Raw genomic sequence first — 15,777 nt, forward strand, 5'->3', positions numbered from 1 at the left:
CGACAGAGTCATAAGGTTGACACGTGCCTTAGGTCGACATTGGGAAGGTCGACATTTAAAAGGTCAACATGGGTTTTTCACCTTTTTTTTGGAGCTGACATGTGCCCTACCATCCACTAGGGCTTGGAGGGAGAACAGAATAGTGTGACAAGCACAGCGATGCACCATGCCCAAAGCATGACGAGCGCAGAGAACCATGCAAGGGGACACAATGCACCGATATGATGTCCACGTCGGCTATGTCGACACTTGGGACAAGAAAAAGCAAAAAAAAACATGTCGACCTTCCCAATGTCGACCTAATGCATTTGTCGACCTTATGCACCTGTCGACATTAGCCATGTCAACCTTTTGTCTTTGTCGACCTTACACCTGTTGGCCCTCAATAGTTGACCCAATGTATATCCACCTTCATTTGGTTGACCTAATGACCCAAACCCGCAGGCAGGGTAGTTAGGTATATATGTATGTATAATAAAAAATCAGTATTACGCAAGATAGAAAAAGGTTTCAGAAATACGTGTGGAACTACAAGTCCCAGTCCAACTGGAGTGTATTCCTCCTCACTGAAAACACTTAGGCCGATTCGATGCCCAGCTGCTCCGTTCCCAATACACCTGAATCCAACAGGTCAAAGGTACATCTTGAAAAGTCAGAACGGGCGCTCCATAGTGCGTAAATGTTTTTAAAAATAAAGTTTTTTATTCAGCATAAAACAGAAGACAGGTAGATTGAATCACGTACCGAGGTTGGCAGCTCAAATCACCGCAAGCATGCAGCATGTGTCAATGGTGCACAGCACCTATTCGTTGGGAGCCGGTTACACTCCGTACTCGCAGGCAATCGTTTGCCAGTCACGACGCCAGGGCATGCCCCAACGCGTTTCGTCACACAAAGTTCGTTTGGAATGGCAGTTGTTGGCAGTGGGTGTGATTATCAGGAGTGGTGACCATACAGCAGATCAGGCACCCTGACAAGGTAAGTTCGAGCCACACTTAACGTGTATCGGATCTCCGTAAACCTTCTTCAGAAGCATGGAAGGGCTCTGCCGTACCAGAAGTCACTTTGCGACTACTGCGCATGTCCATATACCGAAACAATATGGCAAATTTCCAATGGGCGGCAGATTGTTTCCATATTACAAATACCCATTAAAGGAGAGCTCTTCCATGCTTGAAAAAGGATCACAGAGATCCGATACATGTTAAGCGTGACCCAAACTTACATTGTCCCTGTGCCTTATCCACTGTATGGTCACCACTCCTGGGGAAGGGGCTGATGCATTCAGACTTCCAGCTGATCTATTCCAACCCAGGACGGTTTCCAGTTTTAGCAGCTTTTCCATGCGATTTTTGTCTATTGTGCTGTTTTATTCATTCCTATTTTAACCGTGAAAGATAGGCATTAATAAGAAGAGAACTTTGGCTCACTACACATTAAAGGACAGTATTGGTCTTGTTTTCCTTTGTGTGAGCTGGTGTTTATAGATACACAGTCACTTCTGGTGCGCTTTGTTAAGCTGTGCTATCTATATTCCTATCACTTTGAAAAGGTGCTAAATGAATTGACAATTTATCTGGGCCTCTTTTTAATAGCACATCTGAATGGTGTTTCCTTTTGATGACTTTTGCTACATAACATATACATTAGAGACTAGTAAGTCCGCCCAAAGCAAATGCTTCAAAAGCTAGTCTGCTTCCTTGTGATTGCCTCTGTGTTTGTGCCTGTGTGAGAGGGAAAGAGATTTAGTTTCACTCACTGCCAATAGGTGGCAGTGTTTCGGAGACACACAATCAGACAATAGACATTCATTAGTATTAATTAGTAATGCCTCTTATACACATAATGTCCACAATTGTTCATCTTATCTTTACATTACATACTCCGTGCCAGAAGAAGAAGCCGCTGGGACAGGCTTTTCTGTTGAAATTACTGTTAAGGACTGTGGTAGAGGTGGAACTCAGTTCCCTCTACCATTAGGGTTGGTGAAACTCATTTCCAACCCGTTCCCCTCACTCACTTTAACCCCTGCATACAGTATATATATATATATATATATATATATATATATATATATATATATATATAGATGGGGGGAACAAGAAGGCACTCAGAGGACTTTTCTTAGATCAAAAAACCGCGGCTTTCTATTTGCTGTGTTATATACACGTTTTTTGATCTAAGAAAAGTCCCCTGAGTGCCTTCTTGTTCCCCCCATCCATTTTTGCCTGGATAGGCACCGGGGCCATCAATACAGAAGGGAGAGTGCCGGTCTGTTATCTACTATATATATATATATATATATATATATATATATATATATATATATATATATATATATATATATATATATATATATATATATATATATATATATATATATATATGTGTGTAGATGATATTTCTCTGATATACTAACGAGATTGTAGCGATCTAAGAGAGTTTATCCAGTAACAAACAGATGATCTTCCTCTGCTGACTTTTTTTAAACAGTTTTTGAATGGTGTTTTTTGTATCTATTTGTGCTAAAATAGTGCCATACATACATACAAAGAAGGTATTATAAGAGACACCCATTATTCTTCCATATTTCTCCTGTGTTGCAGCAATGATGTACTTTAAAAAAATACCTATCTTTTTTTAACTGTAATACAAGTCATTCCAATAAGTCTCTCATCAGCTGTTCAATGCCCTAAATGCAAACAGCTGACAGCAGAACCAAAAATACAGACTAAATACAGTAATCTTTATTTCATAGGATAGCTGTTTGTACACATATCTCACTTACTCACTCTTTAAAGCTGTGTACAAATAAGATGATATTTTAAATGATAATGACCAGTCATAGCGATATTTTTGTGTATATAGAGGGTAATTCTGGTTGATACGCTGGCACCCTTGCGGATCAACCAAACACCACCTTGCGAATAATTGGCTGCCATCACCCATTCACAAGCGAGAACAGACTGTTGAACAGACTGTTCGCTGTGGGTGCACCCACCCTGCGTATGCATATGTACAGAAATGCGTATGCGGAGTAAGACAACATCGGTCCCCATGCGAATGTTGCGCTGCTGTCACCGGAATTGAATAAGGTCCATAGTGTAAGGTCTACTAGTGAGGACTGTCAGTATAGCTCAAAATAAAAGAAAAAGAATATATTTAAACATTATCTTAAATTTTTTACCTGTCATATTACTCAAAAGAAGTTTGGTTCACCTACACATACTGGGGGAAATCTACTAAGATGTGTATTCTACTTCACATGTGATGTTGCTATGGGAAACCAATCAGAATCTATTTCTTATTTATTTAGCACCCTCTAGAAGATAGTAGACAGGATCTGATTGGTTTCCCATAGCAACATACCATGTGAAGTAGAATACATATCTTAGTAAATTTCCCCCACTGTTTTTTATGTCTCATAAATGGTACAAGATAGACATTAGCAATTCATATACAGTACATACCTGTAGCCTTAAGTTTCCGAAGCTCATTAATAGGGAATGTTACGAGTTCATAAAACATTTGTTTGTCAGTAGTTGGAGAAAAATATGTACTAAGTACATCTTTTGGAGAACACTCCTGTAAATGGTGGGGCAAAATCCCGCTGGGATCCATCCTAATGCTGTAGCCTTGTATGATCCTAATGAGGGAGGTCTTTGGATTTAAATATGTTTGGGTGAGCAATTAAACATTACATAACAAGAATATGCAAACAAGTATAGATATGTTATACATATGATTTGTTAAGCAATGTGATCACGCTTTAAACATTACATAACAATTATATGCCTTACATATAAGGTCACAATGTATTCACAGGTAAAGTTAAATCAGTTTATTATCATGTGAAACCCTTTTACATAATAACTTTTCATGAAATATGTAAAACAATAGCTACTCTGCCCCAGGTATAAATATATTAGTACATATCATGGGTGAAATGTAATAGGATGAGAGATTCAGAAAGTGAGAGATTTGGTAAGAAATCTCCAGTTTTTTTAAAGTGGCAATCATTTACACAGCAAAACCAGTGTGATTTTGCTGTGTCAATGATTGCCACTTTAAAAAAACTGGAGATTTCTTACCAAATCTCTCACTTTCTGAATCTCTCATCCTATTACATTTCACCCCATGTGTTTGGGTTTCTGCTATGGAACATTGTTGCATCATGTTCTCTGGGGCTAGTTCACTAAGCCCCACAGATTAGTCCAAATCACTATTATGTCACCTTGGCTAACCTGTGCATGCACGCATGGGTCAGCATGAACCCTGAAACAACATCTTATCAGGCCAGAGGTACACCATGTCTACAAGGCATCACCACTGCTAAATCATCCTCAGAATCAGATCAATGCCTTTAACATGTCCTAGGTTACTACAGGTTGAGTCAGCGGCGTAACTAGAATTTTTGCGCCCCCCGCCGATATCGGCAGCACCGCCCCCCTCCCCCTAGCCCTCCCACCCACCTTCCCAAGTGAAGTTAGAACCCCCCCTTACCCCTCCGCATGCCACCGCCACCGCATTCAGGGTGCCACCGCGCATATCTTCTCCCGGCTCCTTCTCCTCCTGCAGTTCTATAATGACCATCAGAAAATGGCTGTCCCCTAACAGCAGACAGTTTTTAAGGATGCTAGAGGAGGCCCGCGCCTCCTCTAGCATCCCAAAAAACTGTCTGCTGGTAGGGGGCAGCCATTTTCTGATAGTTATTTTTCATTAGAAGTGAACTGCAGGAGGAGACGGAGCCAGAACAAGATCTGCGCTGCGGCCGGGACCCTGAATGCGGAGGCAGCATGCGGAGGGGTAAGGGGGGTGTGTAAATTTACTTGGGTGGGTGGGAGGGCTAGTAACTATAGCCCCGCAGATCGGCGCCCACAGTCCCTCAGCGCCTCCCTGCCACCGCGGGGGCTGCGGGGCTATAGTTATGCCACTGGGTTGAGTATCCCTTATCCAAAATGCTCGGGACCAAAAGAATGTTGGATAAAGGATTATTCCATATTTTTGGAATATTTTTATATTTGAATGAGGTATCTTGCATTTATGTTGTACAAACACATGAAATACACACAACTATATTTTATGTGTGCATGAAACAAGGTTTTATAACATGAAACAAAGTTTGTGTACAATCTCGGATACTGAATTTGATTGCTAAGCAATCATGTCCTTGCACATATATAGTGCAAGTTACATGTTATTTCCCCAGTAGTGCCAGTTACAGATGTAGCCAGTAGGTTTTTAGCAAAAAAGTACATTTTGGAGACTGGTTTTCGAAATAATTTGGATAACGGATATTTGGATAAGGGATACTCAACCTGTACTAACAGCAACGTAGGGGAGTTATTTTGTTGGTCCAGTTTATAAAACAGATCTTGGGTTCTGAAACATGGTTCAAAACAAAATCATAGTGATTGATTTCCATTTCACCGTTCTCCAACGCATAGGGTAATAGTCCATTTTTACCTGTTGTTCCATAGCTTTTAAAGAGTTTATCTACTGTAATTTGATATTTAATAAATACTACACTATATATGGTATTTATTCTTTCTGGGGAAACCTCTGGCATCATTGATGGAAATTTGACCCCCATTAATGAAAGAGACCTGACTAGAGGTGTTTATCGCTATACTCCCACTCTGATGTGGAGAAGAAGAGACATGTGGTTATCTTTAGGAACGTATAGTCTCACTTTGGTAAAATTTGAACTTCACTCTGGGGGATATATAATCTTATACAGAGGCGAAGAAGCGGAGACATGCGGTGATATATAGGGTCGTACAGGTCTCACTTCTATAGATTTTAGCATTGGTGGAATGACCATACCATCCAAATTTTAAATTAATTTGTGCGTCGGTGTTGTCCTAATGGGTGTGGGGACACGCGGGCAGTGGACTCTCCTTCCTGGCTGCCTTACATGTTGTGCGCTGTTGACATTCCTGCAGCTTCCGGGAGGGAAGGGAAGTAAAGCACAACATTTTGAGCACACACAAGTCCTCTCTGATCTCTCTGATGCAGGTTGGAGTTTGTCACTTTGTTGCAGCGGAGGTTGAGGTGGGAGTCGTCGTGTCCCTTATTGCAGGTGTTAGCAGTGCTTCTGGAGTAGAGCAGTTGCACCACAGAGATCTATTGTGAAAGCAGCAATCACATTTGGATCCCACTGTTAACCACACGGATGCTGCTATTGCACATGCAGGTGCCACTTCAGGGCTTGGAGCCTAGAGGCTCGCGACTCCTTTGCCTCTGGAAGTTACCCTCCTGCTCCTCTATTTTTAATTTTTAGCGGCATTAAAGATTTATATTAGCATACCTCCCAACTTTTTTTTTGTAAATCGAGACTTGTCTGAGAAGGGGGTGGAGCTACAGTTCGTCACTTTGCTTTTTGTAAATCGGGACCTGCCTGAGAAGTGGGTGGAGCTACTATCCCTCCCTACACTGAAGAGATGACATGCGCATGCGTACGTCAACTCTTCAGCAATCACCAGAACAGCGGTGATCTCTGGTTCCCCCCAACTGCCCCCACCCGAGGGACAGCGGTCAGAGGCGTAACTACACCTTTGTGGGCCCCATAGCAAAATTTTGAAAGGGCCGCCCAGCACTTTACCCAAATGAGGACGGTGGGGGTGGGGGTGGGTGGAGGTCAGAATAGCAAAGGGGGATGGGTATGATACAGTAGAAAGTATATTAGGTATAAGCACAGGACAATAGGCACAGCACAGGGCAAAAGGGCCAGGACAATAGATACAGGATAGGACATTGGACATAAGCTCAGGACAATAGGGAGAGGACAATAGGGACAGGACAATAGAGACAGGACATTATTATATTCATAAGCAAAGAACAATAGAGATAGTACAGGACAATAGGGATGACAAGGGATAGGACAGGACAATAGAGATAGGAGGGGACATTAGGAACAGGAAATCACTACTCACCGAGCATGTATTCACCTTCATAGAATGGATCCAGGCCTCGCTGGGATTGACACTCATACACCAGGGTGCAGACATGGATATCCCGCTGGAGGGGGGGGGGGGGGAGGAGACTCCGGCAAGTGCTGTTTCCCCTCCCTGGGTCTTTCTCTCGCTCACATGCACTGGGTGGGTGGAGACAAGACACAGAAGGCGCAGGCAGCCTTTACTACCTGTTTGGTCTCCTCCTCACACACGCTGGGGGGGGGGGGGGAGACAGGAGTTGCCGGCAAGTGCTGCTCCCCGCTGGTCTCCCCTGCTCACATGCACTGGGTGGGCAGAGACAGGAGGCGAAGGCAGCTGCTTCTCCACTTTGTCTACTCCGTACATGCAGTGGGTGGGGCGGTAGAGGTCCCGGCAAGTGCATCAGTTCCATCGGCAGCAAGTGCTGCAGTTCCCCCGCCAGGTCTCTCTCCCGCTCACATGCGCTGGGTGGGCGGAGAGCCGGAGACAGGGCACAGGAGGCGCAGGCAGGCAGCTGCTTCTCCCCCTCACACGCGCTGGGGGGGGTTTAGACAGGAGACGCCGGCAAGTGGTGTTCCCTGCTGGGTATCCCCAAGCTCAGCGCCAGCACAGGAAAAGGCAGGGGAGTGCTTGCTGTTCATGGGACCCCCCAGCCGCGGGGCCCAATAACAGCTGCACCCCCTGCACCCATAGTAGTTCCGCCACTGACAGCGGTCCAGTCTCCAATTAGAGGGACTATACAGCTGTAATTGGGACAGTTGGGATGTATGGTATTATTAGTTAGGCAAGCATTAATCATGAGTTTATCTACAAACAGGGAATAGAGCATGAATTTGAATTTACAATTACGTTTTCAGGTGTAAAATTTACATTTGTTTGAAAATGAATATATCAACCTTAAAAGTCAATATGTCTGTCTGTATTACAAATCACATACAAATAGTTCCAGACAGAATTTTAATTGTGAGCCAGAAGGCTCTTAAATTAATTTTTTAATCCGAAAGGAATGATGTCTGCAGATTACTATGAATAATTATTATAAATGACTATAAAACTCAGTTTGCTGCTCAAACTTTGCATCTTCTACACAGTTTCTCCTTATCTGAATAAATAGGGGATATTTGCCACCAATTTTTTAGATGGCAACTTAGATAATGCACATAATTGTTGCTCTCAAGTATATGTATTAGTATGTTTCCTATCTATACACTCACTTGTATCCATTACCAAATCCAAAAATGTCATCTTATTTGTCTGGAAATTGGAAGTAAACTGTAAATTGTATGAATAAAGGCCCATACAAACTAGAAGATTATCTTTCCAATCTGGCTGGTTGGAATGAAAATCTGGAAATCTGAACATTTCTGGGAACAAAAGCAGTCATCTGCATAAAGGCCCGTACACACTAGAACAGAAGTAGCTAACTCTCGAGAGCTACCAACAGTTAACGTTTTTCCTGTCTCCTCACAGAATCACAGGTGAAGTCTTTAGCTCCACCTGTGGATCTTTAAAAATGTGTTAAGGCCCCCTTACTCTTGTTCAACTATTTGTTCAACAAGTTGGACCTGATTGACTCGAGATTTATCCTATGTGCAGGAGGATCAATCTCTTGCAGTCTCTTGGATATACCAAATGGCACGGGATTGTGCATTGTGTCCTACAAATCAGGCACATCAGATTTTGTCAGACAGGCACATTAAATTTTGTCAGATAAATTGACTCAATCCACCTGAATTGGGTCAAATCTCACAAAATCTCAAAAGTGTAAAGGTGCGTACACACGGGGAGCTATATTGCCCAGCAATATATTGCTCAGTTTCTCCTTTTCATCAGCGACCAGAGATGGTTCTTGATAAAAGCGCTACGGGTGCTGAAACGTTGTAGAAAGACACGTGTATTGTGTTTCTTTTTTGGATCCGAGTGCCACCACCACCACCTACTATACATCGCTGACTACCTCGGTAGCAGCATCAGGAGGGCATCGAGCGCAGTAATCATCTTTATCTTGAGTGCCGAGGACAGGACCCACATTTTATATATATATATATATATATATACATATCTATCTATCTATCTATATATATATCTATAGATATATAGATATAGATATATATATATAGAGAGAGAGAGAGATTCGTAGGTCTTTGAATAAACACTGGCCCCTTGGTGGGGATCGGGCCAGAAAGCTGTTACAGCTGGAATCCAAATGGATTATTTGTTTAACCCCTTCCTGACAGAGCCAGTTTTTGCGTTCCTGACAGAGCCCTTTTTTTCAAATCTGACATGTCTCACTTAAGTGGGGATAACTTTTTTTTGCTTTTACTTATCCCAGTGATTTTGAGATTGTTTTTTCGTGACACATTGTACTTCAAGTTAGTGGTAAATTTTCGTCGATACAGTCTGTGTTTTTTTGTGAAAAATACCAAAATGTCGTAACAAATTGGAAAATTTAGCAATTTGCAAAATGTTAAATTTTCTGCTTGTGAGACAAATAATCATACCACTCAAAATAGTTAATAACTAACATAGACCATATGTCTACTTTATGTTGACATCATTATTTCAACTTCCTTTTAATTTTTTGGGACACTAGGAGGCTTACAATATGAATAGCAAATTCTCAAATTTTCAAGAAAATTTCAAACACTGATTTTTTTAGGGACCAGTTCAGTTCTGATGTGACTTTGAGGGACTTGTATGTGAGACACCCCCATAAATGATGCCATTTCAAAAACTGCACCCCTCACAGTATTCAAAACAGCATTTTGGAAGTTTGTTAACCCTTTAGGTGTTTCACAGGAATTAAAACAAAGTGTAGGTGAAATTTCAAAATTTCTTTTTTTTTGCAGATTTGCAATTTTAATACATTTTTCTAAGGAACACAGTACATTTTACTAGAGAAATGTGACTGAAAATTGATTCCCCCAATTCTTTTGTTTTCATAAATATCCTATATGTGGCCCTAGTGTGCACGGTGACCAAACCACAGGCTTCATAATAGAAGGAGCACCTACTTGATTTTGGAGCCTCCTTTTTATGAGATTATTTTTTAGGCACCATGTAGGTTTCTAGGCACCATAAGATGCTAAAAGTTAGGAACCCCCCCACAAGTGACCCCATTTTGCAAACTACACCCCTCAGGGAATTCATCTAGGGGTATAGTGTACATTTCAAACCCCCAGGGGTTTCACCAATTGTGGTACAACTGGGCAGTGAAAATGAAAAATTATTTTTTTACACAAAAATGCAGTTCTGGCTCCAAATTTGTCATTTTCAGAAGGTATGAAGGAGACAAAGCACCCCAAAATCTGTACCCCAATTTCTCCCGAGTACGGCAATGCCTCACATGTGACCAAAAAATACCATTTGGGTGCATGGCAGGACTCAGAAGGGAAGGAGTGATTTTTGGATTTTGCAGCTCAGATTCTGGTGGAATTTTGGTGGGTGCTATGTCGCATTAGCAAGACCCCCAAAGCACCAATACAGTGGAACCCCCCCACAAGTGACCCCATTTTGCAAACTACACCCCTCAGGGAATTCATCTAGGGGTATAGTGTACATTTCAAACCCCCAGGGGTTTCACCAATTTTGATACAAGTGGGCAGTGAAAATGAAAAATTACATTTTTTTACACAAAAATGCAGTTCTGGCTCAAAATTTTTCATTTTCAGAAGGTATGAAGGAGAAAAAGCACCCCAAAATATGTGCCCCAATTTCTCCCGAGTACGGCAATGCCTCACATGTGACCAAAAAATACCAGTTGGGTGCATGGCAGGACTCAGAACGGAAGGAGTGATTTTTGGATTTTGCGGCTCAGATTCTGGTGGAATTTTGGTGGGTGCTATGTCGCATTAGCAAGACCCCTCCAAGCACCAATACAGTGGAACCCCCCCACAAGTGACCCCATTTTGCAAACTACACCCCTCAGGGAATTCATCTAGGGGTATAGTGTACATTTCAAACCCCCAGGGGTTTCACCAATTTTGATACAAGTGGGCAGTGAAAATGAAAAATTACATTTTTTTACACAAAAATGCAGTTCTGGCTCAAAATTTTTCATTTTCAGAAGGTATGAAGGAGAAAAAGCACCCCAAAATCTGTGCCCCAATTTCTCCCGAGTACGGCAATGCCTCACATGTGACCAAAAAATACCAGTTGGGTGCATGGCAGGACTCAGAAGGGAAGGAGTGATTTTTGGATTTTGCAGCTCAGATTCTGGTGGAATTTTGGTGGGTGCTATGTCGCATTAGCAAGACCCCCCAAGCACCAATACAGTGGAACCCCCCCACAAGTGACCCCATTTTGCAAACTACACCCCTCAGGGAATTCATCTAGGGGTATAGTGTACATTTCAAACCCCCAGGGGTTTCACCAATTTTGATACAAGTGGGCAGTGAAAATGAAAAATTACATTTTTTACACAAAAATGCAGTTCTGGCTCAAAATTTTTCATTTTCAGAAGGTATGAAGGAGAAAAAGCACCCCAAAATCTGTGCCCCAATTTCTCCCGAGTACGGCAATGCCTCACATGTGACCAAAAAATACCAGTTGGGTGCATGGCAGGACTCAGAAGGGAAGGAGTGATTTTTGGATTTTGCAGCTCAGATTCTGGTGGAATTTTGGTGGGTGCTATGTCGCATTAGCAAGACCCCCCAAGCACCAATACAGTGGAACCCCCCCACAAGTGACCCCATTTTGCAAACTACACCCCTCAGGGAATTCATCTAGGGGTATAGTGTACATTTCAAACCCCCAGGGGTTTCACCAATTTTGATACAAGTGGGCAGTGAAAATGAAAAATTACATTTTTTACACAAAAATGCAGTTCTGGCTCAAAATTTTTCATTTTCAGAAGGTATGAAGGAGAAAAAGCACCCCAAAATCTGTGCCCCAATTTCTCCAGAGTACGGCAATGCCTCACATGTGACCAAAAAATACCAGTTGGGTGCATGGCAGGACTCAGAAGGGAAGGAGTGATTTTTGGATTTTGCAGCTCAGATTCTGGTGGAATTTTGGTGGGTGCTATGTCGCATTAGCAAGACCCCCAAAGCACCAATACAGTGGAACCCCCCCACAAGTGACCCCATTTTGCAAACTACACCCCTCAGGGAATTCATCTAGGGGTATAGTGTACATTTCAAACCCCCAGGGGTTTCACCAATTTTGATACAAGTGGGCAGTGAAAATGAAAAATTACATTTTTTTACACAAAAATGCAGTTCTGGCTCAAAATTTTTCATTTTCAGAAGGTATGAAGGAGAAAAAGCACCCCAAAATCTGTGCCCCAATTTCTCCCGAGTACGGCAATGCCTCACATGTGACCAAAAAATACCAGTTGGGTGCATGGCAGGACTCAGAAGGGAAGGAGTGATTTTTGGATTTTGCAGCACAGATTCTGGTGGAATGAATGGTGGGTGCTATGTTGCACCAATACAGTGGAACCCCCCCACAAGTCACCCCATTTTGCAAAGTACACCCCTCAGGGAATTCATCTAGGGGTATAGTGTACATTTCAAACCCCCAGGGGTTTCACCAATTTTGATACAAGTGGGCAGTGAAAATGAAAAATTACATTTTTTTACACAAAAATGCAGTTCTGGCTCAAAATTTTTCATTTTCAGAAGGTATGAAGGAGAAAAAGCACCCCAAAATATGTGCCCCAATTTCTCCCGAGTACGGCAATGCCTCACATGTGACCAAAAAATACCAGTTGGGTGCATGGCAGGACTCAGAACGGAAGGAGTGATTTTTGGATTTTGCGGCTCAGATTCTGGTGGAATTTTGGTGGGTGCTATGTCGCATTAGCAAGACCCCCCAAGCACCAATACAGTGGAACCCCCCCACAAGTGACCCCATTTTGCAAACTACACCCCTCAGGGAATTCATCTAGGGGTATAGTGTACATTTCAAACCCCCAGGGGTTTCACCAATTTTGATACAAGTGGGCAGTGAAAATGAAAAATTACATTTTTTTACACAAAAATGCAGTTCTGGCTCAAAATTTTTCATTTTCAGAAGGTATGAAGGAGAAAAAGCACCCCAAAATCTGTGCCCCAATTTCTCCCGAGTACGGCAATGCCTCACATGTGACCAAAAAATACCAGTTGGGTGCATGGCAGGACTCAGAAGGGAAGGAGTGATTTTTGGATTTTGCAGCTCAGATTCTGGTGGAATTTTGGTGGGTGCTATGTCGCATTAGCAAGACCCCCCAAGCACCAATACAGTGGAACCCCCCCACAAATGACCCCATTTTGCAAACTACACCCCTCAGGGAATTCATCTAGGGGTATAGTGTACATTTCAAACCCCCAGGGGTTTCACCAATTTTGATACAAGTGGGCAGTGAAAATGAAAAATTACATTTTTTACACAAAAATGCAGTTCTGGCTCAAAATTTTTCATTTTCAGAAGGTATGAAGGAGAAAAAGCACCCCAAAATCTGTGCCCCAATTTCTCCCGAGTACGGCAATGCCTCACATGTGACCAAAAAATACCAGTTGGGTGCATGGCAGGACTCAGAAGGGAAGGAGTGATTTTTGGATTTTGCAGCTCAGATTCTGGTGGAATTTTGGTGGGTGCTATGTCGCATTAGCAAGACCCCCCAAGCACCAATACAGCGGAACCCCCCCACAAGTGACCCCATTTTGCAAACTACACCCCTCAGGGAATTCATCTAGGGGTATAGTGTACATTTCAAACCCCCAGGGGTTTCACCAATTTTGATACAACTGGGCAGTGAAAATGAAAAATTACATTTTTTTACACAAAAAATGCAGTTCTGGCTCAAAATTTGTCATTTTCAGAAGGTATGAAGGAGAAAAAGCACCCCAAAATATGTGCCCCAATTTCTCCCGAGTACGGCAATGCCTCACATGTGACCAAAAAATACCAGTTGGGTGCATGGCAGGACTCAGAACGGAAGGAGTGATTTTTGGATTTTGCGGCTCAGATTCTGGTGGAATTTTGGTGGGTGCTATGTCGCATTAGCAAGACCCCCCAAGCACCAATACAGTGGAACCCCCCCACAAGTGACCCCATTTTGCAAACTACACCCCTCAGGGAATTCATCTAGGGGTATAGTGTACATTTCAAACCCCCAGGGGTTTCACCAATTTTGATACAAGTGGGCAGTGAAAATGAAAAATTACATTTTTTACACAAAAATGCAGTTCTGGCTCAAAATTTTTCATTTTCAGAAGGTATGAAGGAGAAAAAGCACCCCAAAATCTGTGCCCCAATTTCTCCCGAGTACGGCAATGCCTCACATGTGACCAAAAAATACCAGTTGGGTGCATGGCAGGACTCAGAAGGGAAGGAGTGATTTTTGGATTTTGCAGCACAGATTCTGGTGGAATGAATGGTGGGTGCTATGTTGCACCAATACAGTGGAACCCCCCCACAAGTCACCCCATTTTGCAAACTACACCCCTCAGGGAATTCATCTAGGGGTATAGTGTACATTTCAAACCCCCAGGGGTTTCACCAATTTTGATACAAGTGGGCAGTGAAAATGAAAAATTACATTTTTTTACACAAAAATGCAGTTCTGGCTCAAAATTTTTCATTTTCAGAAGGTATGAAGGAGAAAAAGCACCACAAAATATGTGCCCCAATTTCTCCCGAGTACGGCAATGCCTCATGTGTGACCAAAAAGTTGCAGGACTCAGAAGGGAAGGAGTGATATTTGGATTTTGCAGCACAAATTCTGGTGGAATGATGGTGGGTGCTATGTCGCATTAGCAAGACCCCCAAAGCACCAATACAGTGGAACCCCCCCACAAGTGACCCCATTTTGCAAACTACACCCCTCAGGGAATTCATCTAGGGGTATAGTGTACATTTCAAACCCCCAGGGGTTTCACCAATTTTGATACAAGTGGGCAGTGAAAATGAAAAATTACATTTTTTTACACAAAAATGCAGTTCTGGCTCAAAATTTTTCATTTTCAGAAGGTATGAAGGAGAAAAAGCACCCCAAAATCTGTGCCCCAATTTCTCCCGAGTACGGCAATGCCTCACATGTGACCAAAAAATACCAGTTGGGTGCATGGCAGGACTCAGAAGGGAAGGAGTGATTTTTGGATTTTGCAGCTCAGATTCTGGTGGAATTTTGGTGGGTGCTATGTCGCATTAGCAAGACCCCCCAAGCACCAATACAGTGGAACCCCCCCACAAGTGACCCCATTTTGCAAACTACACCCCTCAGGGAATTCATCTAGGGGTATAGTGTACATTTCAAACCCCCAGGGGTTTCACCAATTTTGATACAAGTGGGCAGTGAAAATGAAAAATTACATTTTTTACACAAAAATGCAGTTCTGGCTCAAAATTTTTCATTTTCAGAAGGTATGAAGGAGAAAAAGCACCCCAAAATCTGTGCCCCAATTTCTCCCGAGTACGGCAATGCCTCACATGTGACCAAAAAATACCAGTTGGGTGCATGGCAGGACTCAGAAGGGAAGGAGTGATTTTTGGATTTTGCAGCTCAGATTCTGGTGGAATTTTGGTGGGTGCTATGTCGCATTAGCAAGACCCCCAAAGCACCAATACAGTGGAACCCCCCCACAAGTGACCCCATTTTGCAAACTACACCCCTCAGGGAATTCATCTAGGGGTATAGTGTACATTTCAAACCCCCAGGGGTTTCACCAATTTTGATACAAGTGGGCAGTGAAAATGAAAAATTACATTTTTTTACACAAAAATGCAGTTCTGGCTCAAAATTTTTCATTTTCAGAAGGTATGAAGGAGAAAAAGCACCCCAAAATCTGTGCCCCAATTTCTCCCGAGTACGGCAATGCCTCACATGTGACCAAAATATACCAGTTGGGTGCATGGCAGG

The 15,777-nt window shown here is 42.6% G+C and overlaps 2 protein-coding genes across 3 annotated transcripts in view; one reads left to right on the forward strand and one right to left on the reverse strand.

Moving 5' to 3' along the window:
* LOC146041973 (indolethylamine N-methyltransferase-like) overlaps positions 1-15,777 on the forward strand; it is a 91,169-nt gene that overhangs the window by 44,072 nt on the left and 31,320 nt on the right. The gene's annotated exons all lie outside the window — the stretch shown is intronic.
* Positions 1-15,777, reverse strand: part of LOC146041974 (nicotinamide N-methyltransferase-like) — a 64,065-nt gene that overhangs the window by 5,330 nt on the left and 42,958 nt on the right. Inside the window, exon 2 of one of the 2 annotated variants that reach the window (XM_083161863.1) lies at positions 3,471-3,646. In XM_083161863.1, coding sequence (XP_083017989.1) covers positions 3,471-3,621 — 151 coding nt within the window. In that variant the 5' untranslated portion in view covers positions 3,622-3,646. Of the gene's footprint in view, positions 1-3,470; positions 3,657-15,777 lie in introns of those variants that run through there. The other variant, XM_083161862.1, reaches the window with a different exon arrangement.

Source organism: Crinia signifera, chromosome 19 (assembly GCF_055691185.1).
Source record: "Crinia signifera chromosome 19, ASM5569118v1, whole genome shotgun sequence".
NCBI classification, from domain to species: Eukaryota; Metazoa; Chordata; class Amphibia; order Anura; family Myobatrachidae; genus Crinia; species Crinia signifera.